Source organism: Prionailurus bengalensis, chromosome A3, assembly GCF_016509475.1.
Source record: "Prionailurus bengalensis isolate Pbe53 chromosome A3, Fcat_Pben_1.1_paternal_pri, whole genome shotgun sequence".
In the NCBI taxonomy this organism is placed as follows: domain Eukaryota; kingdom Metazoa; phylum Chordata; class Mammalia; order Carnivora; family Felidae; genus Prionailurus; species Prionailurus bengalensis.
The window spans coordinates 25035728-25059237 of NC_057354.1; the positions used below are offsets into that span (position 1 = coordinate 25035728).

Below are 23510 nucleotides of genomic sequence, written 5' to 3' on the forward strand. Positions count from 1 at the left end.
GTTTTAGAACCTCCGCATCTATAAAATCTGTAAGATGGACATAACTGCACAATGAAGACCTGTTATTTTTGTCATGCCAAACTTCCCTTCTTCTAGCAGCAGAACTCCTATTTTCCTTTTGGGGATTCTTCCCTTTCCCTGTCCACACTCATAGGCCCTGTGGCCATGCTCTGCCATCACTTAGAACCTGAGAACAATGCTAAGAGAGGAGACCAAGCTGAAGAATAAAGAAATACATTCCTGATGACAACTCTTGAAGCCCTGCATCCACTGGGTCTGCATAACTGTATCTGGAACTTTAAATTGGTGAAACAGTAAACTTCCCCCTGCTTAAGCACATTTGAGTCCAGTTTCTACAACTTGTAACAGAAAGTTCATATTACATCCACCTAAAAGGTGGTTATAGAGATTAAATAAATGTAAAATGTGCCTTTTACACAGCACATATTCACAAGTTTTATTTACTGTTATTATAGAATAATCTTATTATAAAGAATGTGGCCATGGCTATAGGGATTTTTATTTGCCCAAAGTTAATCAATGGTCGAACTGGAATTCAAACCCAGGAAACCTAGATCAGAATCTTGCCCAGCTTTATACTCCGTATTTCTGTGGTCTTGTCAGATGGTCCACTGTAGAGTGTATAATGTCCTGATAGGATTAGAGATGACCTGGCCAGGCCTGGCTAATACTGAATGGACACTCATGTACTCTCATTTCAACTCCTCATCCATAAAAAAAAGCAAAAAACAAAAAAAAAAACCCCAAATCATCATGTTACTATTTCCTAGCTATCTAAAAACTGCTCCAAATCCTCAAAAAGCATTCCAGCAGCTGCTACTAAAAACATTCTGAGTCAGCACATGAAACGAGGCCTGAGAGAGATTAAAAACAAAATTGGGCCATATTTTGAGACTCCTCAAATTAAGAGTTTGGACTTAGCCATATGACTTGCTTTGACCAAAAGAACCTCGCAAACATGCCATGGGCAAGAACTTGGAAGAGCACTTGTACACTGGAGCTTACCTGGTCTGCCTGCTAGATTCTGGGTACATGTGGCCCACTTGCCCTGCTGCCCAGCCAACTCCTTAACAAGTGGGTGAGATTATCTGGGACCCATGGCCCCCCAGCCAATCTGCCAGCTCACTTCAGCCATATCATAGCCCAGATGAGATAAGGAGAACTGCCCAGCTGAGTGCAGCCCAAATTTCCAAGCCACTGAATCAGAAGGTAATAAATGTTTATTAAAAGTACTACATTTTGGGCTTGTTATACAAGTTAACTGATGATAAGAGGCCCATTTACTATCGCAGATCTAGGCCAACCCCTTGCACAGATGAGGAAACAGGAGACCTAGCAAGGAATAAGACTCGCCCTGCATCACAAACTATTGGCAGCAGTACAGGGAGAAAAGCCAATAAAACCACTGGTTGTGATAATTCCTTCAACAGCTGCCAAGATCACAAATGAGGCTTCAGATCTTCAAAATATCTATGGAATCATAGCCCTTTGGGTAGAATCTGGTATCCTGTTTCTTCATCATCTCCTTTTGATTTTCAGAGGTTGAACAGATAAATGAAAACCGATGAGCAATGGAATGAGAGAGGACTGGGCAGATGTATGCAGCAGGGTTTTGTGGATGTGAATTTCCCACTCAAATCTTCCCAGGGGCTAAGTAGTTTAGGGCCTTTTGTGGGATGCCAGGATGGGGATCTCCATCTGTCCAGGACGTCCTGGTGCTAGGGTGATTAGGCAGGGCCTCCTTGTAGGGCAGACATTTCCTGCCCTGGAAGGGATTTTCCCTGCTCTTCTGCCTAGCATACTACAGAAGCTCACAGCCCCTCCTATTCTACTTGACCCCAAACCTGAAAAGTGAGTGCCTCGGTCACTATTATGGCCATATAGAATCCGAAAATGTTATTACAGTGCAAGGGGCACAGAGCACTAGGCTCTGGAGACTCAGGAACATGGTGCCAGCCCTCAGTGTTAAGTCCACTAAGGCCTCAGCCTCTACCCTCTCTCCCCCTGCTGCCCAGGGTCCCTGACAGGCACACATATGGGGACTGTGAGCCCACTTGTGGAGCTGAAGCGCCAAAAAGGCAGAAACTTTGCTCCACATCACATTATGAGGCAATGGCTAAGCGAGGATGGGGGCTCAGCTGTGGGTCCAGAACTTGGGCTGCCTCAAGGGCGGGTTAATCAGGCCCCTGCACAGCTTGGGAATGCAGAGCCACACTCAGGCTTCAGACTGCTAGCCGGCCAATGACAGGCAGGAGGGGCTGCCCAGGGAGGCAGACACGAGACAACAAAAACTTCCCTGGGTGATTCCACACCCAGGGTGGCCTAGCTTGAACACTGTCTCGAGCCCAGCCTCTAGCCTCCACCAAAACCCGGGGCCAAAGTCTGGGGAAAGTTTGATGGAGACTGTTGTAGAACAGTTGGTCTGAAATGGGATTTTCAACAAGAATTCCAGCAGGCCCGACACTCTGAGGAACATGCAAAGACGACTGGAGAGCCCAAACCCCTTTCTGATGATGGGACCGAATTCTCGGTGTTGGGAAAGTTTGTCTAGAAGAGAGAATGAACAATTTTTGAAGAGCAGTAAGCTGAGAAGAAAGACTTCTCAGAGGTGCCTGACACTGGAACAGCAGCTTAATAATGAGTGGGTATCTCTCAGATGGAGAAAGGAGCAAGAGTACGTGCCAGACCAGGAGCAAAGCACGTTTCTGGGTGTCTGCCCACCAAAGCCCCACACCAGAGAGTCCAGACTAACTGACCACACCTTTGTCACCAGGTTCACAGGACTGGGGAGGGTACTTATATAACCTATGAGTGAATCAAAAAGATCCGCTGTGGCAGGTGATCCTCTCCTAGGAATTTGAACGCAGGGAAATTTGTCAACTTGTGGAGTAAAATTAGGACAGAAGAGGAAATTTGAAGGAACACTGTCAGTTGTCAGAGAACAAAGCAAACATCTAGACAGGCAGCCCAGAATAGGTACAGGGAAGCCACAGGTATCCTGATGCCAACTTCCTAATGCTTGAGGTTAATGGGAGTGAGGCTCTATGACTTGCTGCCTATGAGAGGGAAGGACTTGTTTTGTGTGGGGCAGGTGACAAAAGACAGGAGAGGCCAAAGTATACAGGATCATGTACAGGAGTTGGGAGTTTTGTCCCAACGGTGAGCTGTCAGGTAAGGGTTTTACAGGGAAGGGACATGACTCAGAAAAAGCACCATAGTGGCTAGTGGGAAATGGGGCAGGGAGAAGCCAGAGACTGGGAAGCTGGTGAGAGGACAGAGCCCAAGTGAAAAAACACAGCATCCTAAACTAGGACAGAGAAGAGAGGACGAGGCAGTTTCCAGAATCATCTTAAAGCTGGAAAAGACCAGACTAAATGAGAAGCTAAGACCTGAACCTACCACTGCCTAACCAAGTAGCTCATAATTGCTTGGCACTTCAGCCACCAAAGTATTCTCTTGGGCACTGGGACATCTGACCCTCCCCCAAGAACCCTACTGGCCATTTCTATTTCCATTTTAGCTGTGGAAACTAAGGCCTAGACAGCCCAGCAGTATGCACCCGAGACAATGCTCCCTAACCGGGAGAAGTGAAAGAGGAAAAAGAACAGGGTAAAGCAAACCAGACTAGACTCTTGGCATGAAGCAGACTAGACCAGACTCTGGCTGGGCAGGAGGACTAGGGTACCTTAAGAAAATAAATACAAACCATCCCATCTCAGAGCAAGTTGGGATCCAATCTCTTTATTGTCAGGGTACCCTCCCCGTGACCCTCCCCTCTCCAAACCTATAGAAAAACCCCAAGCCTGGGAGTGTCCTGGGAGGGGAGGTAGAGTATAGGGAAACCTCTGTCCTCTGGCCTGGGCGGTGCCAACAGGGAGGGTGCGTGGGGAGGGGAGGCCGATAACTGCACCTGCAGAGGATGTGGCAGTGGCTGGGACGTGTGGGGGAGGAGGTGCCTGCTGCCAGCTCTCCTGGGACCCGCTGGGGGTGGTATCCAGGGGTGGGTGCCCAACATGAGGCCTGATACAGTGCACGCCCTTCTCCTGCCGCTGGCCGTTGCTCCTGTCAGGCTGAGAGAGAGAGAGACAAAGGAGAGACTGAGGCTGGCAGGAAGAGCCCCTGGGACCCATGATTACTAAGGCTGGGAAGACAAAAGGGCAGAACGGTGTTTACTGTTTGCGGACAGAGATGTGCCTGTGCTCTGGCTCTCGCCTCCTAATTTTCTGGCCATACAATCTTGGGTGAGTCTCTCCCCCTCCCTGAGCCTCCATTTCCTCACCTGAGCCCTGCACCTCATCTGAGAACTGGCTTCACAAGGTAAAACTTAGCTTCCTTGGTAAAACCAACCATGAAGCTCCAAGAGGATGGATTCCATATATACAATTTCCTAAACTGTCTGGGAAGCTCTTGCTGGTGGAGCACCTCACAAAATGAACGTGTCAGGTGTAAAGACACCTCTGAGGTCAAGGATTTCCTCCACCCAAGCCTGTCTTACCCTGAACACGACCCCCAAAGAAATGGGGCAGAGCAGGGGGGCGAGCACTGGCCAGAGAGTAGGCTGGGACGCCATACACCACTGGATTCAAACCTAGGCTCCACCGATTACCACCTTGGGATCTAGTGAGATATATGCTACCTCCCTGCCCCTTTCAGTGCCTCAGTTCCCATGTGTTACACTGATACAATCACAACCTTGCAGGGTTAAGTCCTAGCCCCTAAGCCTGGCACAAACATCACTTTGATGATGAACTGCTCCCTCTGCCTTACCATGCAGAGCTAGGACTATGGCCACAGGAGACTCCTGACCATCTCCCACATACCAAGGACCATCAGAACCCTGTATTTTGCTAAAGCTGTTCCCTCAGATACCTCTCCCTCAATCCTGAATAGGCTCAGCTAAGTATCAACTCTTCCACCACACCCCTATGGACACCCTGCCTCTACACCCCATCATCCTGCTCACACTGGGTGGTCATGGTTTGTGTCTTCCTCCACCAGACTCTGAACTTCTGAAGGGTGGAGCTGGACAACATGCCTCAGAGTGCACTGAGGGAACCCGTTCAGGGCTGGCCTGCCTAGCCCATCCATGGCTCCTGCTCCGACAGCCTAGCAAGTTCCTGCTACAAAGGAGCATGGTCAAATGGCTGACAGGATGGAGGGGCTGCCCTTGCTGGGCATAGCAAGACCCTGCCAGGTCTGCTTCATGGCATGCCTGCCACTTTTCTTCACCCCCTGTCCACCAGGAGCCCCATACCTGCTTACTGCAAGGCCCCATCCTCCGCGTCTGTGTCCTGGCTGTGCTCCTGATAGGGAGGAGGCAACAAGAGACCATACATCACTCACTACCAACTCTGAGTCATGCCCTGGGGCCCACTGCACTTCTGGAGACCAAACTCCGAAAGAGGGATGATTATGGGACCAGTTTCAACACAGCTGGCTTGGGATCCTGACAGGATGGTCCGAGCCCATCCCCCAGAAGAGAGACGGGACCAGTCAAGGGTGTTCTAGGTGTGGCAGGGGAGCACATTTCTACGTAGAAAGACCTTCTTAGACTGTAGCAGGTTGAAAGCCTGGTGGACGGGTGAGCTCCCTATCCTTGGGACAGCTAAGCCTTCGTTAGGGCCTTTATGGAGACTACTATGCCTAAGAGAGTAAATGGGTCCAAAAAAGGAGAGACAAGCTAGGGACATAAGGAGGAGGATCTCTTAACTACAGTGGCCATGAGCCCATCTGTCTTCATGCCAGAACCCAGCACTGATGAAAAGGAGAAAGTCCCAGACCTAGTGAAGAAGTCAGGGCTCTAATTCTGGCTCATCCCCTATTAATTATAAGGCCCTGAGCAAGTTACTCTACTCCTCAGAGCCTCAGTTTCCTCACTGGCTAAAACGTGGGAAGAGTAGTAACTTTGCACAGTGCGACGCTGTTGTTAAGGTTAAATAAAGTTAGAAACTACAGGGCCTGGTGCTCAGTGAGTGTCTATTAGGTAAACAAGTAGAAGGCACACAACAGTTATCATACATACTCAGAGTCTGGTCTACCTTCCTACTTGACATAAGCTCCTTGCCAATGACTTCCCAGCCTCACTCTGAAGGGTTCCAATAACAAAGAACTCCCTCCATGCCTCTCATGAGACAACGTGTTTTATGCTTAGGCAGGAATAGCTTTTAGAAAATCCTCAGGTAAAGTGGATACCCAACCTCCCTGAGGCTTCCCCAGGCAATCCTAGTCCTGCCCCCTGAAACTCTGCAGACTGTGCTCCCTGCAGCCCCTGACTCTTCCCTTGTCCAACCTGTATGGAAACCATGTCTAGAATGGGCCCTGACTCAAGAGAGGTCTACCCTGGTCCTCAGTGGGACTTCTGACTGGCAATTGAAATAGGTATCCCCCTTCCCAGGAAGAGGAAGGAGGGAGCTCAACAGGGACACTCAGCAGCTCAGAGGGTTCCCCCTTCCCCTGCTCCCCTCCTATGCACCCCTCCCCAGCTGTGCCCTCACCAGCTCTTCCTCGCTGTGTGTCAGCAGCCCCTCCTCATCGCCGTCGTCTCGAGCCTGTGCTTCTCCCTGGGGCGTGCCTGCCTCAGAAGCCGTGTCCTCTTGGGGGGCTGGTGGCCGGCTGCTGCCACCACTACTGCCCCCACCACTGCCACTGGCACTGGCACTGCCGCTGTCACCCTTCTTCTTGCCATCTTGAGGGGAAAGGGGTGGGAAGAGGGGAATAGAACTCAGCCTGGGGCAGCTGCCCAAGGCAGGATCTTAGCAGCAGCTAGGCCTCGGCATGGCGGATCCATGTGGCGTTGGAGGCCACAGCCCTTCTCTGCCCTGTGCGCTGACCTCCCCGCACTCTGCCCTGTGCCCCTGGTCCCCGAGCTGGGCAAGGACCCATGGAAGCTGACCTGGGTTGGCCTTCTGCTCCTCGGCAATCTGCTCCAAGCGGCCCAGCAGAGCATCGATGTTGGACTTGATCTGCGTCAGCTCTGTCTTGATGGTCTGCAGTTCACTGCTCTTTACTGGGAGCACAGGGAGTATACGTTGTCACCCAGGGGCTGGGAGCTTGACACTAACGTAAGATCCTCCCTAGTCCCATTCTGTCAACCAGGAAGGCAGGCCAGTGGCAGGAACTGTCTTCATCCATGGTTCTTTTGCCAGCAAAAAGGCTGGAGCTGCCCGTGGCTTCTGAGACTTTTGAGACCATGCCTATAGTAACCAGTCCACCCTTCTGCACCTGGATCTCTTCCCATGACCTCTCAACAATGAAAGGGACTGGAGATGGAGGAGAATGCAGGTGTGGCGTGCACCTGAGCAATCATGTGTTCTTCCTTATGTTAAATAGGGTGGTGCCCAGATTTCAAGGTGTATGGATGGATGTGGGTGTTTTACCATCAGATTTCCTGGGTGCCTGGCTGCAACATGTGTACACCAGAATGAATGTGCACACCAGCAGTGGGCCTGTGCAAACTTGTCCTTATTATAGGAAAGAGGACACCTTCTCCTCACTGGGCTCCATGTCACAGCACTGGACATTTCTGTGCCCAACCCAAGCCCCTCCTCCTCATAGGTCAGGCTTTTCCTCTTACAAATGCAGTAAGAATACTCACTTGGTTGTGCTAGAGCTGCAGAACTGTGGGAGATTTGTTCCTTCATCTATTTTCCAATGTAAAAATACATGATTCTATTATTTTGCTAATGAGAAAAAACAAAAAAGATCTAGGAAGAAGATACAGTCACTCACACTTGATCTTGGCTGAGCTGGTGGTAATGGCTGTGGAGCGGGCAAAGAGCTTGACGGGTATGGTGGTTTTGACACGCCGGACCAAGGGGACTGTGACCCGGGGTCGCTTCACAGGGACTGCCCTGGGCACTGGCACAGGTGACAGGCGGCCCCGATAGTCGAAGAGCCTGTAGGGGCAAATGGGCCAGAGGCTGCAGCATGGCCTGTGGCCACCAGAAGGCACTGCGACTCTAGACAAGCACGTGCTGGTGAAGGGCTGGGCAGCCTGTACTACACACCTCCGCCTGCTCCCAACAAGCCCTGGGAGTGAAGAGGATGGGCTTCTGGCACCTTAAAAGCTGCTGGGACTCTCATTTCATCCACCTTTCCTACCAGTCAGGTCAGATGAGGGCAGGTGAGGTGGCAGGTGGTAATGGTTTCAACCCTGGTTCAAGGAAGGAGCAAACAGAGACCAGCCCCAGAAAAGAACCTTCCCCACGTCCCCCTATCATCCAGGCCTGCCGGCTTCTGCTTCTGCTCAGTCAACTGCCACCCCAACCTCTGGTCAGAGTTTGCAAATGTCCCTAAAGCAAGGCAAAATTCCAGCTGGGAACAAAAAGATGTAGGAAGATAGGGAATCCCTAAGCCTGCCTGAGCTTCAGTTTTCCCAAAATCTGCTTAATGAGGATGACTACCTCAAATTCTGTGCCAGGCCCCCACCCTTCCCCACCCCAAGGCTATTGTGAGAGCAGGGCATGAGAAAACTTGGTTAAAAGCACACATGTTAAAAGGTGTGATAGGTGAAGGCCAGGGTACTGAGACTCTCAAACCAGGAGACTATGGCCTCAGAGGCATGAGGCTGGAGTCCCAAACACCTGTTCTAATTCTGGGCCCTCTTAATCACCCCAGCCCTCTTACTCCACTTCAGAGATGGAGGGGAGGAGATCCATTAGAATATCAAGGTGGGACAACCGATCAGATCCCTGGGCTCCCAGACTATGCTGTCCCCAGTGTCATCACCCAGCCCTCTCCAAGAGAGTTTCTCTTCCTGCTCATCAGTGAGAAGTTCAATAGGCTAAGTAGGGGTATCTCCCACCACATCTGCTACTATTACCTTTCTTCAGGGAAACACAGCCCTGGGGTATGCTATGGAATCACTTTGGTGACAGCCAGGAAACATGCCATCACTAGACAATGCAATGCCCCATGGCTTGGCATTCCTTTGTTCAGGGAGCCCCTGCCCTGGGGTGGGGATGGCTGGAGATGGAGAGTCTCTGGGAATGGATCCAGTCCCAGACCCTGCATTTCTGCCCCTAAGGGGAGGGGGCGGCTCTGGCCTTGGTCAGAATCACTAACCACAGAATCCCAGAGCTGGAAGAGCCCTGAGGGATTACTTAGTGTAAACCCATTTTACAGACCGGGAGGGGATTTGCCCAAAGTCACACAATTCATTCAGTGGCAGAGCTGAGATTAGCACCCAGTCTTCTGACTGACTCTCAGGCTAGGGCACATTCCACTACACCGCACTGTCTCCTGAAACCATTCAGAGGTGAGAAAACCAAGGCTCAGAGAGGTTCTGTTCTTCCTGGACAGACTGAGGCAGGCAGGATGGAAAGGACGAAGGAAGGGAGAATTTTGGAACAGCCCCCATCATGATTTCCATTTGGGAATGTGGCTAGTGCCATAGAATGGAGCCCACAGCTCAAGGCTGGGGTCTGGGAAGGCTTGAGGGTGAAGGGATGGGCCACATAGCCTACCAGGAACTAATTCAGACCTCCAAAGGACTGCTGGCCTCCTGGCTATAAATGAAAGGCCAAGAGGTATTCATTGAGATTTTGAGGCTCCTTCCACCTGGCTGAGCACCTCAAATAGGTAAGGAGACTAAACAGCAGGAACATGAGGGCTCAAACTCCCTGCACCTACTCTAGTAACCTTTTCTATAATCCAATTTGCTATGGTTATCTGTCCCTTGCTGTCTAGTCCCACTGAGTCCCAACCCAGGATTAGGAGGTGGAAGGGCAGTCAGAATGGGAGACAGTGTGGGGTGGGGAACCTCTGACCTGGGCACCTGCAGAACTAGACCCTAGTTACAGCTCTGCCACCAACTTGTGGAACAGCCTTGGGCAGATGCCCGTCCACACCTCTGGGCTCCAGTTTCCACATGGAGGACTGAGTGGGCTACACCAGTAATCTCTCAGGACCCTTCCAGCTTGGCTTTTTCATGCCTGGGCACGCCCCTTCCCTGCTCACCTGTCGTAGAAGTCGTCCCGGTAGTAATCATAGTCAAAGCTGTAGCCACTGGGGAAACAAAGGGGAGAGGGCCAGGGCTTAGGGACAGCCACTCAGCCCACTCTCCACAGGCCCTCATCTCCAAACACCTCCCCAAATTCTAGGCTCGGCACACTGTCACCAACCAATGTTCACTCCCTCTGTGGAAAGAGGGACCAATCCCACCCAGATGGAGAGAGATAGAAGAGACAGAGCGCCCCACCTGTATATGGCAGATGCTGCTCTCTTTAGTCCCTTGGGTCTGTTGGGCTTGGGCTCTCCAGCCATGTTGATATCTGTGTGGAGAAAGGAGGCACAGTCAGATGCTGGCAGGGTACCAGGGAGCCCAAACACTTACACCTTCCTGCACAGTAGCAGCAATTTCTATGTGTGAGGGACAATGGACTCTCCTAACTAATACAACCAACAGAGGTCTTCACACATTAGACTCCTACCCACACATCACAGAGATATGCCTATTTACAAATTCGTATACATTCAGATGCACGCACGCTCACACACACATCACTCACACATACATGCCATGGACATCACACATGTAAGCATTCTCAAGCACACTGATGTAAATAAGTACTTCAGATACATATCTTCACATACTTGTTCACATATCCAGGTAACCAAGTCACACACAAAAATAACATATAGACTCTCAAGTACACTGAGACTTGGCTCCGATGTCATATACATAACTGCCTATCTACAAATGAGCCACATTCAAGCAAATATTCTACCAAACATCTTTCTACCTAGAATGATGCTTAGCCTATGACAGGATCTCAATATCTGACAAATAAATATGCATATCTTCTTACACACACTTAGTACATTCTGACACATACACTTCACATATACACATTCTAAAGATGTGTTCACATATTCTCCACATGTTTAGTTACATCCACATATCACACATTCAGGAATACATCTATCAATATCCCTTTTTGAACATACATATACACAGAAGTAGGTGCACTGTACACACTCCACGGTAGACTACCACATGGCCACATCATATATACATAGCACCAAGGCCAAAGGCACCTACTTCACCTTGTGCTCCTAGCCCCTCCTCCCGGCTCTCATAAAGAGTTCCAACCTGGGGGCACCTGGGTGGCTCAGTCGGGTTAAGCATCTGACTCTTGATTTTGGCTCAGGTCATGATCTCATGGTTCATGAGTTCAAGCCCCGTGTCGGACTCTGCACTGACAGCATGGAGCCTACTTGGGATTCTCTCTCTCTCCATCTCTCTCTACCCCTCTAGAGAGCTCACTGGCTCTCTCAAAATAAATAAACTTTAAAAAAAAAAAAAAAAGAGTTCTAACCTAAGACATCTGTAGCGTAATGTTACAGGCTATGCTAGTCCACTCTGTTCCATTTCCCTTAGGAATCTGCATTTTAACCAGAATCATAAAGCTTATCATTAAGAGTCACTATGAAAGCAAAGACAAGACAGAACCATTTTTGAGAAGCTTCTAAAACTCAACCCTGCATATTTTATAAATACTTAATTTATAACTTAAATATAATTTATAACTATTTAGTTATAACATTTCAGATAGGGGCAGGGTAGCAAGTAGTAGAGTAAGGGAAAAAGAAAGATCTAAGAGGGGAGCTGGAAAGTGAAGGCCAGCACCTGCTCAGGAGAATACCAGGAGCAGGGCCAAAGAGAGACGCTTACCCAGGGTCTGCCCGGCCAGCACCCGCCCATTCTCTCCCAGCACAGCTGCCCGGGCATGACGCTCATTGGCATACTGGACAAAGGCATAACCTTTGTGCACAGAACAGCCGGCTACACGGCCATACTTGGAGAAGATGGTCTCTACATCTGACTTCTTCACCACAGCTGTGTTGAGGTTTCCGATGAAGACTCGAGAATTGATAGACTTGGGGTCATTCTTGTTGGTTACGTTGCTTGTCTGGATCTTCAAGGACATGGTGGCCACCTAAAGAGAGAGAGAGAGAGAGAGAGCCACTGTGAGACTGGGTCTCCCAGTTGGGCTCAAGGGCTACCCATGGAACAAATCCTAGCTAAACTGGATTGCTCTGTGCCCTGCTACATACACACAACCGTACAGCATTCAGCCTCCCCTTTAAACATCTCACTGGGATGCTGACCTCATGGCCAGGTGTTTTATATATGTTCTCTCATTTGGTACTGACATGATACGCAGAACCAAGACGTTTCACAAGGGAGAAAATGCACAGTCAGAGGTCACAATGCTAGTGAGCAGCAGGGCTGGGATTTGAACCCTGGTCTGCTGGACTCTAATTCTTTTAAACCCATTCTTTAATGCTTATCTCAAATGTTACACCATGCAGGATCTAAATCTGAAGACCTTCCATAGTTTTTCTTCTGTTCCTTCAATGTATAACCATGGTGAGGAAGTCATATGGTAACTGCGGGTAATACCTGCTCTAGAACACCACCACATTATGAAAATTGCTCAGTTTGATGCAGACACTGACCTAGTTATGGCTGTCTTTATTGGTACCAACCATTTTTAAAAAGGTGAGTGAAATAAGCCTCACTGAGCACTCATGGCAGGCTAAGGGTGGCAGGCAAGATTGAGTAATCACAAGACTCCATTAAATATTATTACTATTATTCATATTTTACCAGAAATAGACTCTAATAAGTTCTTTGACTTGTCAGAAACAGGCCAGTTGGTCCCCACAGCCCATTTTTTTCATCTCTATCACTCTCCTTCCCAGAGCTAAAGCCAATTTAAATATTATAGTTAAGTCAGCATATTATCTATTTTTATACTAACTCATTCAAATTTTGTTGTTTGCTTAGAGATAATATTGTACCTACACTTCACTCTCTACATCCTGGCAATGTCTTTTACCCCAAGGGGCCATATAAATCTCTCCTACCCCCAACCCTGGACATGCTATAACAGAGCACAGGCTCCAGAGGAAAAGGTAAAGGAGGCTTGATGTCAGTAGGAAAAGTCTAACAGTAAGTACTGGCATTTCTACTTACTGGCCCAGACTTCTCTGCTCACTGGCATGGGTTTGTACAAATCCCTTTGGAACCTTCCTATCTCAATACCCCATTGTAGAGCTATCACAGAAGGTGCTGAAGACCCTAAGCAGTATGTAAAAAAAAAACCAAAAAACCTCTCATCAACCTAGGCTAACTGTAAACACCTGCTCACAAAGCTAATATTTTGGGGGCAGAGGGAGCTTCTTTTCAGGGAATTAGAGCAGAGCTAAGTATAGGCAGAGAAAGCGCTATCTTTTGTTCCACTATGGTAAGAGACCCTTTTCTCTTCAATCCTCCCAGTCTGGAAGCTGGCATGTTCTGACCAGCAGATGGCACTCACTGCAAGGAAACCATAGGCTGGACCTGAGAATAAATAATTCTGAGGAAAAACCTACTCCTACCTAGGGTAGGCTTGCAGTAGCTTGATGGATATACTGAATTCAAGTGTGTGCCATCCTAGGTAAAGGACAGGGGCTGAGAGGGCACTGCTACTGATGAAGGAGCTGGTGCCAGCTTTGGAAAGGGCCTGGAAAGGATTCTTTGGTGCTCAGTTTACTTTTACGTCCAGTCATCATTTATTAAGCAGTGAGGAACATAAAAGATATTATCCATGAAAACACTTAACATAACGTCCATGTGCAGCAGAAAATGCTCCATGTATGTGGGTTCCCTTGCCCACCACCCCCCGCCCAGTCCTCTGTGATAATCCCTCGCCTAGCTGGATGACAAGCCATTCAAAAGTTAATTCTTCATCCATCCATGGATATATATAAGAAGTTTGTGGGGCTCCTCCACAGGCATCAGATAACTCTCCTGGTTGGTTCAGCTCAGAGAAATGAAGTTTGGGCTCAGGGAGAAGCCACCTGCTGTGGCTGAAGGGAACCAACCACTGGCCTGGGTTGTAGACCAAGATGGAAAGAGAAGGGGGGCGATGGTTCAGACCTGTTGATGTCTACTACCTCTGCCACTGACCTGGCATGGGCATAACAGGTGCTGGGCTCCCTCCTACCTCTGGCAAGAGCCTCTAATACCAACCACTGAGCAGGAAGCATTTGCTGAGCTACTATGTTTAGTTCTACAGCAGGATCAGCATTCACTCCTTGGCTGGTGAGAAGTTCTTCAGGTTTGGCAGTACTCAATCTTTTCTCTCATCACTTGGGGTTTGGGACAATGTACATAAAAGGACTTTACAAACAGTGAAACTCTTTATAGGATCTATTAATTACGCTCTGACTAGTTGAATTCCTCTGTTCTGACAACACTGCCCAACACTGGTAAGGCCCATTCTAGATGGAGATGAAGGTCAGACTGGAGCACATTCTGAATAATGTCAAGAAAAGGCTGACAAAAGCCATGTCACACAAAGGTTAGTATAAAAGGGGGACATGAATGCATGTATAAAAGCATAAAAGCCATGTCACACAAAGAGGGACACGTATGCGTATGGCCAGGCTGGGTGAGGAATCTGCAGGGCCATGAAGAAATGTCCATCTGAAGCATGCTCCAGGCACCAACCCCTATACTCCACCCACTCCCCCACCCCATCTAATCAGCCCTTAATCTGCTTTCAAGGCCTATAAACTCTTCCAAGGGAAGGCTGTGCTGCTACTGTGCATACTCTCTAAGCCCAAAGGAATAGCTATCTACAGGAATATGGAAAAGCTTCAGTGTCTAAACACATGTTTATGAGGCTCCTCAAAGTGAGGGACCAAGTTGCGCTTAGGAAATGAAAAGGTGCCCAGACCAGTTCTTCCAGAACTGCTAGGTTCAGGTACAGAATATCAAAGAGTCAAGAATTCTAAATTCAGACATAGTCTTCCAGGTTGTTACGAACCTAGCAATTTGTTAGCTTCACTTATAACCTCCAAACAAATATTTAGACATATGGCATGTAAGTCTCCACCTGTACTCTTGTCCTGTCCTGCAAATGGTAGAGGCAGGCCTGATGAAGGCTTGGGCACAGTAAGTGCCCAATAAGAATTACGGAGGAAGCAATAAGAATAATGTCCCAGGAGGTGCTGAGAAGGGCTAGCTGTAGCCCTAAGTATGTATGGCCAGGGCTGGCGGGGGGTCCCCCAGGTATCTCATTAAAACACTAGAGTCTCTGACCCAAACACTCTCCTACCCCCTGCAGACCAACCATCCCCAATTTAATACTCCCCCCACGATTCTTTCTTGGTTCTTCCAGGCTTCCCCCTAGCTTAGAGTATGAGCCTTAGTAAATATTGACATCCTATTCAGCAGAAGCTGCTTGATTTGATAAGCTATTTCCCCAAGCCAAGCTCTGCCTCACAGATTAGCTGTGTAATTGAGAGCAAGGTGTCTGCAGCCCCCCAGAGGCCCCATGTTTAGCAATGAGCCAAGGAGAGTTGGGTAGAAGGACGGAGCCAAGGAGAGTTGGGTAGAAAGATGATTCTTCGTGGTGGTGGGAAGAGGAAGTAGGGACCAGACTTCTTCACAGAAACTTCTACAATGTCAGATTAGCAGGGGCTTCAGTGAACATGGGGTTTATATACTCTCACCCTGAGGAACAGAGGGGAATGGACTTGGCCACAATGCCCCAGCCCATGAGTGGCAAGGCCGAGAACCCCATTAGTCCTCAAGTTCTTAAATTCCATCTTTCCTTTGGGCTGGTGAAAGACTGCCCCTCAGGACAGTGAGGGGCTGGGAAGGGGCAGATATGCTATTAGAGGAAAACTGGGGACTGGCTCCCAAGTAAGGGTCTTGACCTTTACCTGCTGGTGAAACAACTGCTGCATAAAAGCCAGGCCCTTAAGCTAATTAAAACCCACCAGAGACACAGGCTTTGAAATGCAATTTACAGCTCAAAGAGATGGGCTCACTTCTCCAAGCTAGTAAGAACAGAGGAAATTTGGCAAAAACAAATTGTTTTTCCCAGTTGAAACATTTCAGATGGAAGCTATGTTTTAGAAGCCAAGAACCCAAGCTTGAACATGTGGTCAAGTGACAGGGCTTTGTAAAGATAGAAATACCCTAAAACGTATGACGACCCCTGAACTCTGGGTAAATGAGACCCCCAGACAACCATGAAGGTAAAAAGAGCTTCTGACTCTATATGTGCCACTTTATTTAATCCTCACAACAGCTCTGTGAGGTGTTTTAAATAGGGGAATGAAGACTCAGGCCAGGTTATTGGTTAATAGAGCAAAGTTGGAACTGGAACCCAGGTCTGTTTGACTCCAAAAGCCTATTCAAAGAGATGTCTTGGATACTGATTGCCAAGGTAAGGACTTTAAATGACTTTCATGAACAAAACCAGTTTATGTCCTTGATCCTGATGTTGTTAGTTCCATTTTATAAATGAAAAGCTGAGGCTCAGCAAAAGTAAGTGACTTACTTAAGGTCATCCAGCTAGTAAAGAGAACAGCTAGGGGACTAGAATCCAGGCTGCTACACACCACTGTTCCACCAACTGTCCCAAGGCTCTGACTCTGCCATGTCAGCCCTCATAATCCTGGCTATCAGGATCAAATTTAGTCTTCAGCCTAACCTCTGAGGCACTTAGCCATCAGAATGCCCACTGCCTCAATTCTATAAATCCTACCTGGTACTGCATCTCTTCTTCAAGCACTAATTTCAAAAGAGGAGCTGCTGGTCTTGGTCCTGATGCCTCCCAGTGCCATTTACAGCCTCTGTCTAGGCCAGCCCTGCTTGACACTTCTGGTCTCATTCTCCAAAGTGCAGATGAGGGTCACACCAGCCTGTGGCCAGACCTCTGCCCTTAGATAACATTAGGGATATGAGAATGATTTTGAAGGAAAATAGCTATCAGTGATGGTGAGGTTATTTCTGGAGAAAGCCAAGCAATTAGACTGATCAGTGCCCAGGGCCTCCTTGGTCCAGAGGCCAGAGGCTCCTGGTTAACAGGCGGCCAAGGATGACAGAACATCTATTAATCTCATTCAACTCACCAGGCCCCAGCTCATTAGCATTGCCCAAAATGATAATTACTGGTCAGAGAGGACTAATTTCCCAAGGAATGCTCTTTAGTTCCTGACAATTCCCACTCCCATGAGAAACTCCAGTTCCCAGGATGTGAATACTGAGGGCTCCTAGAATGGGTGAGAGTATAAGGAGTACTCTCCTTGTTCAGGAGGCCTGGCCCTGGGCTTTGTTGTTCTTAGTCATATGACCTGCAACAAGTCATATAATTTCTTTGAGCCTTATCATCCTTATTCTGAAAACAAATAATCTTTGTCCTGATTACCTTTCAAATCTGATATAAAATCAAATACGCTAATCAGTATGAAAGTGCTCTGTTGCATCTGTAACATACTATAAAAGGATAGAGGATTATAGCTATTATTACCCAACTCCTAACCCCTTCACCCATTCAACAAACATTTCTTAAGCATTCCCCTCTGTGCAGGCACTATGGAGATGCTGGGGAAGAATGCTCAAGGGCACTATCTTCTACTAGCTTTTCAACAAAGCCCTCTCTCCAGGAACCTGTTTCTTAACTGTTTCCTAATAACAAAGGAAAGAATGCACCTGAAAGAGCAGAAATGGCACAGGCCCTGGAGTCAGACAGGAATGAGTTCCAATTCCAGCCCTACAATTTATGAGATGTAAACTTGGACATGTCCCTTAAACTCGGTAAACCTCAGATTCCTCAAATGCAAAATGGGAATTATACCAACCTCCAGGATTGTTAGGATCAGAGATAACATGTACAAAGTGCCTGATATAATGGTTAAGACCAGTAGGTATTTACATAAGAAACTCAAATGCTCTAGGCCCCATGAAAACAGATGAATCTAGCCCAGCAGTCTAGATCATCCACATTCCAGCCCTACGTTCTTTCCATCTGTCATCTCCCAGTGCTCCATACTCTGCCTGAGTGAGTCAGGGGTAGAGGGCCTACGCATACTCTCTCCCTTGTCCCAGTGTCTGGAACTAAACCTAGAAATTTCATAAAGGTGCTTCCACCCATGCCTATCAAATCATACTATAAGGGGCTGGGAGAGGAAAGAACGCTAGCTGGGAGGGGTTTGGGGTTTAGGCCTTGCTGAACCAGTGACTCACTCCTCAGCTATACCATTAGGTCTCTATTCCTAAACTATAACATTGGTAACAGCATCAAACAGGCCCTGAGGGGAGACCCCAAAGCAGACAGAAGCAGGGCTGGGGCCTCAGTCACCTTTCCCCACAGTGTTGTCTGGGTATCTTGTACCCTAACTCTACCCCTGATTGTGGCCTTAGGCTGAGGCTTAGCATCTGTGACAAGCAGTCCTTATAGCTATAGGGAAGAAAGGCAGCAAGGAGTGGGTAGGTAGAACCCTGGCCCTATAATCCCCAATACTAAATTACAGTTAGGAATCTAAAAATAATTGTCAACCTCTTCATTTTTGCCAAAGAAGTCCTCCAAACACTTACCTATGCATTCAGTCATAATTACAGCTATCCAAATAGTCAGTACTCATTCATAAGTGAATAAGGCCAACTCATTCATCCAGGAATTGGTCTGGTACCTGATCTCAAGGAACTCCCAGTCCATCAGGGTACATGCACCATGACCATCAAGCACATGTGCCCTGGGCTGGAGTTCACTGCTCCAGAAGCTGCCCAAACAAAGCAGTCTGGGGTATCAGAGAATGGGAAGGAGCATCATAGAAGTCTCCACGACAAGAGAGTATGTTTAAGGCTAATTTCAACTGGGTGGTGACATGGGGAGAGGCTCTGCTTGGCAGGAAAAACTGCAATAACAATGTACAAAACATGCCACTTTTTCCTCTTTGCTCCCCCTTCAAGTATATGCAAGGCAGGGCTGGAAATAAATGTTTGAAATAGAATTTCTTCAGTGCTGCTTCTTCCTCCCTTGATAGCTGCATACCAATTCTTGTCTTGGGGAAGAACAAAAAGGAAACACACAATTTAATATGCAGCAGCTTTATACCAGGCATTGTGCTGAAAATTTTACAGGCATAATCTCTCATAATCCTGACCACAACCCAGTGAGATTAAGTATCATCTCCACTCTTCAGATGAAGAAACTAAGGTTCAGAGAACTTAAATAATTTGTCCACAGTTACATTTAAGTGGCATGATTAGGATAAAAAGACCCTAATCTTAATCTGGTTCTGAAGTCTGTGCTCTTCCTAATCCACTAGACTGCTCCCACTGACTTCCCCTGTTCCCATAGAAGACTGATTCTGGCTTTGCTGCTGATGTGCCACATGATGTTGGGTTTTGGAGCATGTGACAAAAAAGGGCCCCTTTAGGGCTAACCATGATAATCATTACCAACACTTCCTGAGCACTTACTACTGCACTCAGTCTTCTGCTTCAGGGTAGGTGATGGTATACATTGTACTCATTTCACAGATAAGGAGACTAAGGGTTGGAACTTAGTCTTACACTAGCCAGGAAATGGCAGAGCTGCAATCCATCAGTCTGAGACTAGAGCTGTGGTGCTCTTAACCTTGGCCCAAAATGGCTTCATGCTAGGTGTGCCCTGTACCAGCCAGGAGGTCAGCTTCTAACACTCTCTGGCCCTCTGGGCATAAATGCATGGGGTCTTGCTGAGGGCATACTCTCAAGTCCAAGAACCTGCTGGACAATAAGCACCTGCTGTAAGCCGGGGCATGTTCCCCCTCCCCTTTCTACACCTTAAAGGGCTGGCTCCTCACAGTGATAATGTGGCAAGATTAGTCACTGCTTGCTGTTGGTTGATTAGAGCTATTCTTTTCTGTAAATGAAGTTTAAAAGTCATCAAAGGGTCTGTCAGCTGTGACTTATGAGCCTCTTTCCCGCAGGGAAGTCAGGCAGTGACAAATGCTCCTCTCGTCTGCCATCCATTAAAAGTCGGAAGGTGCCATGTTCCAATTACTGGAGACCCCGATGGAGCTCATGGAAAACCCTGTTCCAGGCTGTGGCCATTATTCAGGTCTGGCAGGGCTGCCAGCAGGGTTACCCTAGGCCCAGGCCCCACTGGGTAAGAATGGAGTAAGAGCATGTTTCTGACTTTGTGAGCCAGCTCTTACTATCCTTTGTGTTATCCCTGGTGGGTTTATCCTAGACACACTTCACAAATGAGTCAAAACATGGACACCACGTGGGCTGTCTCAAAGTACTAGGATCAAGACTGCCTAGACAAACAGACATGAGGAAATAGAGGTATGCTACCAGGTGGAGAAGGTAGGGAATAGGATGCTGAGAAAGGAGAGACGATAAGGTAACTAAGATGTTCAGACTGAGAGGATCCTTACAGATCAACTAGTGTCATCACTGCCTCAGTATTCAATACTCATTACATGCCAAGTCCTGTCCAGCTAAATGCTGAGGAACCAGATGAATAAAACATAGTCCCTGCTACTGAAAATAGATGAGATACTTAAGGTCTAAAGAAGTGACTTGCCCAAGGTCACAAAAATAAGTTAGGGTCAGTGGTGGAATGAGAAAGCACGTCTCCAGACCTCCTGTGAGGTAGAAAAAGTAGAGTGACAGGGAGCCCTCTCCTCTGTGTCAGGCTTTTCATCCAGAACATGCCATAATGGTTACAGTGCCAGCTCTTGGGGCTCCTGGCTGTCTCAGTCTGAGGAGCATGCAACAGGTAAGTATTATCAATCTCATTTTACAGACAAAACAGTACTTCTCAAAATTGTGACGAAGAACTACTTTTTTTCTTTTGCTTTTTAAACTTCCAATCCATTGCAGACAAATACATTTGTCAAATGCAATAAAAAAGTCAAATTACTAGTTTCTGGGCACTTACTCTCCATCTCTAGACTTTTCACAACCCCGCAAGAGTTGTGGACCGGCATCCACTCAGCACGCTACCCTGGAAGCAACTCTCACCCGTCTTTGTCAACCTCCATGGAAACCAAAGCAAAGAAAGAAGAGTTTATTTTATTTCTTTCAAGTCCTTTAGCCCAATTCTTTTAGACTTCAGTATTAGACCAATTTACAAAAACTATCCTAACCTTTTTGCTTCCATCAAGAAAGAGAACAGGGTAAGCAGGCCAAGGGTAAGTTTAAGGACTTGCTACCAAATACTTCAGGTAATTTATCTTGGTCATCTACTCTAGCTCATATTATATCCTTCAAGGGAAGATGATCTAGGCTGTCTGGGACTTTAACAGCCTTCCTGAGGCCTGGGGATATGAGAGGATGGTATATTCCTGAAGAGGCTGGTACTTCTGGACCTTCTCTCCCTCGACACTAGACTACATTAAGAAACTAGGCAGGAGGGGCGCCTGGGTGGCGCAGTCGGTTAAGCGTCCGACTTCAGCCAGGTCACGATCTCGCGGTCCGTGAGTTCGAGCCCCGCGTCGGGCTCTGGGCTGATGGCTCGGAGCCTGGAGCCTGTTTCCGATTCTGTGTCTCCCTCTCTCTCTGCCCCTCCCCCATTCATGCTCTGTCTCTCTCTGTCCCAAAAGTAAATTTAAAACGTTGAAAAAAAAAAATTTAAAAAAAAAAAAAAGAAAAGAAACTAGGCAGGAAAAGGGGGCATGTGTAACTTCCATAGTCTTGTATCATGGCTGCTTACACAGTAGTCTTCCCTCTCCTTAAAAGTAAGAGTTTCTTAAAAGTAAGATGGACAGATTCATTCCCGAATGCCACAATATACCGAAGAGTATGACTGGCTGAAGCAGATGAGCAACCAAGACACAATAGTGTACCTTGAATCTTGCAGGTGCATGGCCAATTTATCATCACTGTACAAAAGTTTGTTCTAACTGAGCATATGTGGTTAGCCTATCTTTCAGCACAACCAAAAATAGGTGGGTCATATGATGTGGTGTAGAAATGAGTATAACCTGCTGCTGTGAGGAGGAGACTGTCCTCAAGCAGGAGCCAAAGCCTGCATGTTTATTCCCACATTAAGAGGCCATGTAATCTGGTCAAGAGAGCAACTTCTCGGGGCACCTGGGTGGCTCAGTCGATTGAGCATCCAACTTTGGCTCAGGTCATGACCTCAGTTTGTGAGTTCGAGCCCCACACTGGGCTCTGTGCTGACAGCTCAGAACCTGGAGCCTGCTTCAGATTCTGTCTCCGTCTCTCTTTCTCTGCCCCTCCCCTGCTCTCTCTCTCTCAAATATAAACATTTAAAAGAAAAAATTAGGGGCGCCTGGGTGGCTCAGTCGGTTGAACATCTGACTTCAGCTCAGGTCATGATCTCATGGTTCACAAGTTTCAGGTCCACGTCAGGCTCTGTGCTGACAGCTCAAAGCCTGGAGCCTGCTTTGGATTCTGTGTCTCCCTCTCTCTGCCCCTCCCCAATTCATGCTCGCTCGCTCTCTCTCTCAAAAATAAACATTAAAAAAAATTTTTTTTAATTTAAAAAAAAAAAAAAAAAAGCAATTTCTGAAGCCAAAATGTCTTCACTCAGCCACTGCACTAGCTGTGTGACACGTTGGCTCACCTGTAAAATGGGGACAGCAATATCTGTGGGGCTGCTGGAGGATAAAATGTATGTGTTTACAACAGTATCTGGTACATTACAAAGTATGCAAATATTAGCTACTGCTGCCACTATTGTTACCTTGTAAGTATCAAAGGGAAGGTGGTGAATTCTGCTGTGATAATGTCACCCAGAATTGAACTGTGATGAAGGAAGGAATACTCCCAGAACTAAACTGTGATGAAGGAAGGAATACCATCACTGTGGATGCAACAGTCTCTTCAAGCATGTCACAAAATTCTAGTATTTGGAAATGTGTAGGAATCAAGGAGTAGGCACTTAAGTGTTGAATGAATAAATGAGTATCTAGAATAAAGCAGCTCCCCACCTTCCAAGAAAACACAACTGGAGAAGGGGGTCAGGAAGAGGTCCTTTCCTAAGTAAAAGTTACAAAAAGCCTCTTTGTACCTCAAAGACCCAGAAGGCAGGTTGGGCTCCTCTTCTGGGCAATAGGGCCCCAGGGGCCGAATACTGCAAGAAACCTCTACTTGCTCACTGTTCTATATCTCCAATATAACCTCCACATTCTGTGGCTATTCTATACTGAATAAGGCTGCAGAAGGCTGTGCAATGTTAGTGCATGAGTCCCCATTTTCCAGACTATCTTAGAAGTAAGGGAGGGGCACCCGGGTGGCTCAGCTGGTTAAGCATCTGTCTTCAACTCAGGTCATGATCTCTCGGTTCGGGAGTTCGAGCCCCACATCGGGCTCTCAGCTGTCAGCATGGAGCCCACTTCAGATCCTCCGTCTCCCTCTCTCTCTCCCTTTCCCCCATTCACGTGCACTCTCTTTCTCCCTCTCAAAAATAAGCAAACATTTTTTAAAAAATATTAAAAAAGTAGAAGTAGGTGATTCTGAGGAAAACAGAAAGAGAGGCCTAACCCCTTCCAAGCAGGCCTTGCCCTAAAATAGCAATAGGGGATTGCTAGCTTTGGATTTGTTTGCCTGTGGAGTCCTGGTCCTGAATCTCACCTCTACTAGCTGTGTGAACTTGGGAAGGCATTTCACTTCTGAGGTTCAAGGTTTCTCATCTGTAAAATGGGATAAAAATCCCTGTTCTGCCCACTGGCAATGCAAGCTG

At 47.5% G+C, this 23510-nt stretch overlaps 1 protein-coding gene across 11 annotated transcripts in view; it reads right to left on the minus strand.

The window, feature by feature from the left end:
• Nucleotides 1-1223: 1223 nt before the first annotated feature.
• RALY (RALY heterogeneous nuclear ribonucleoprotein) overlaps nt 1224-23510 on the minus strand; it is an 85695-nt gene continuing 63408 nt past the window's right edge. For 6 of the 11 annotated variants that reach the window (XM_043602552.1, XM_043602555.1, XM_043602556.1 and 3 more), the window contains 7 exons: nt 11696-11960; nt 10220-10292; nt 9979-10026; nt 7750-7916; nt 6914-7027; nt 6516-6706; nt 1224-4091 (listed from right to left, as the gene is read on the minus strand). In XM_043602552.1, the coding sequence (XP_043458487.1) occupies nt 3708-4091; nt 6516-6706; nt 6914-7027; nt 7750-7916; nt 9979-10026; nt 10220-10292; nt 11696-11951 (1233 nt within the window). In that variant the 5' untranslated portion in view covers nt 11952-11960 and the 3' untranslated portion in view covers nt 1224-3707. Of the gene's footprint in view, nt 4092-5275; nt 5325-6515; nt 6707-6913; nt 7028-7615; nt 7662-7749; nt 7917-9978; nt 10027-10219; nt 10293-11695; nt 11961-23510 lie in introns of those variants that run through there. The other 5 variants (XM_043602558.1, XM_043602559.1, XM_043602560.1 and 2 more) reach the window with 4 other exon arrangements.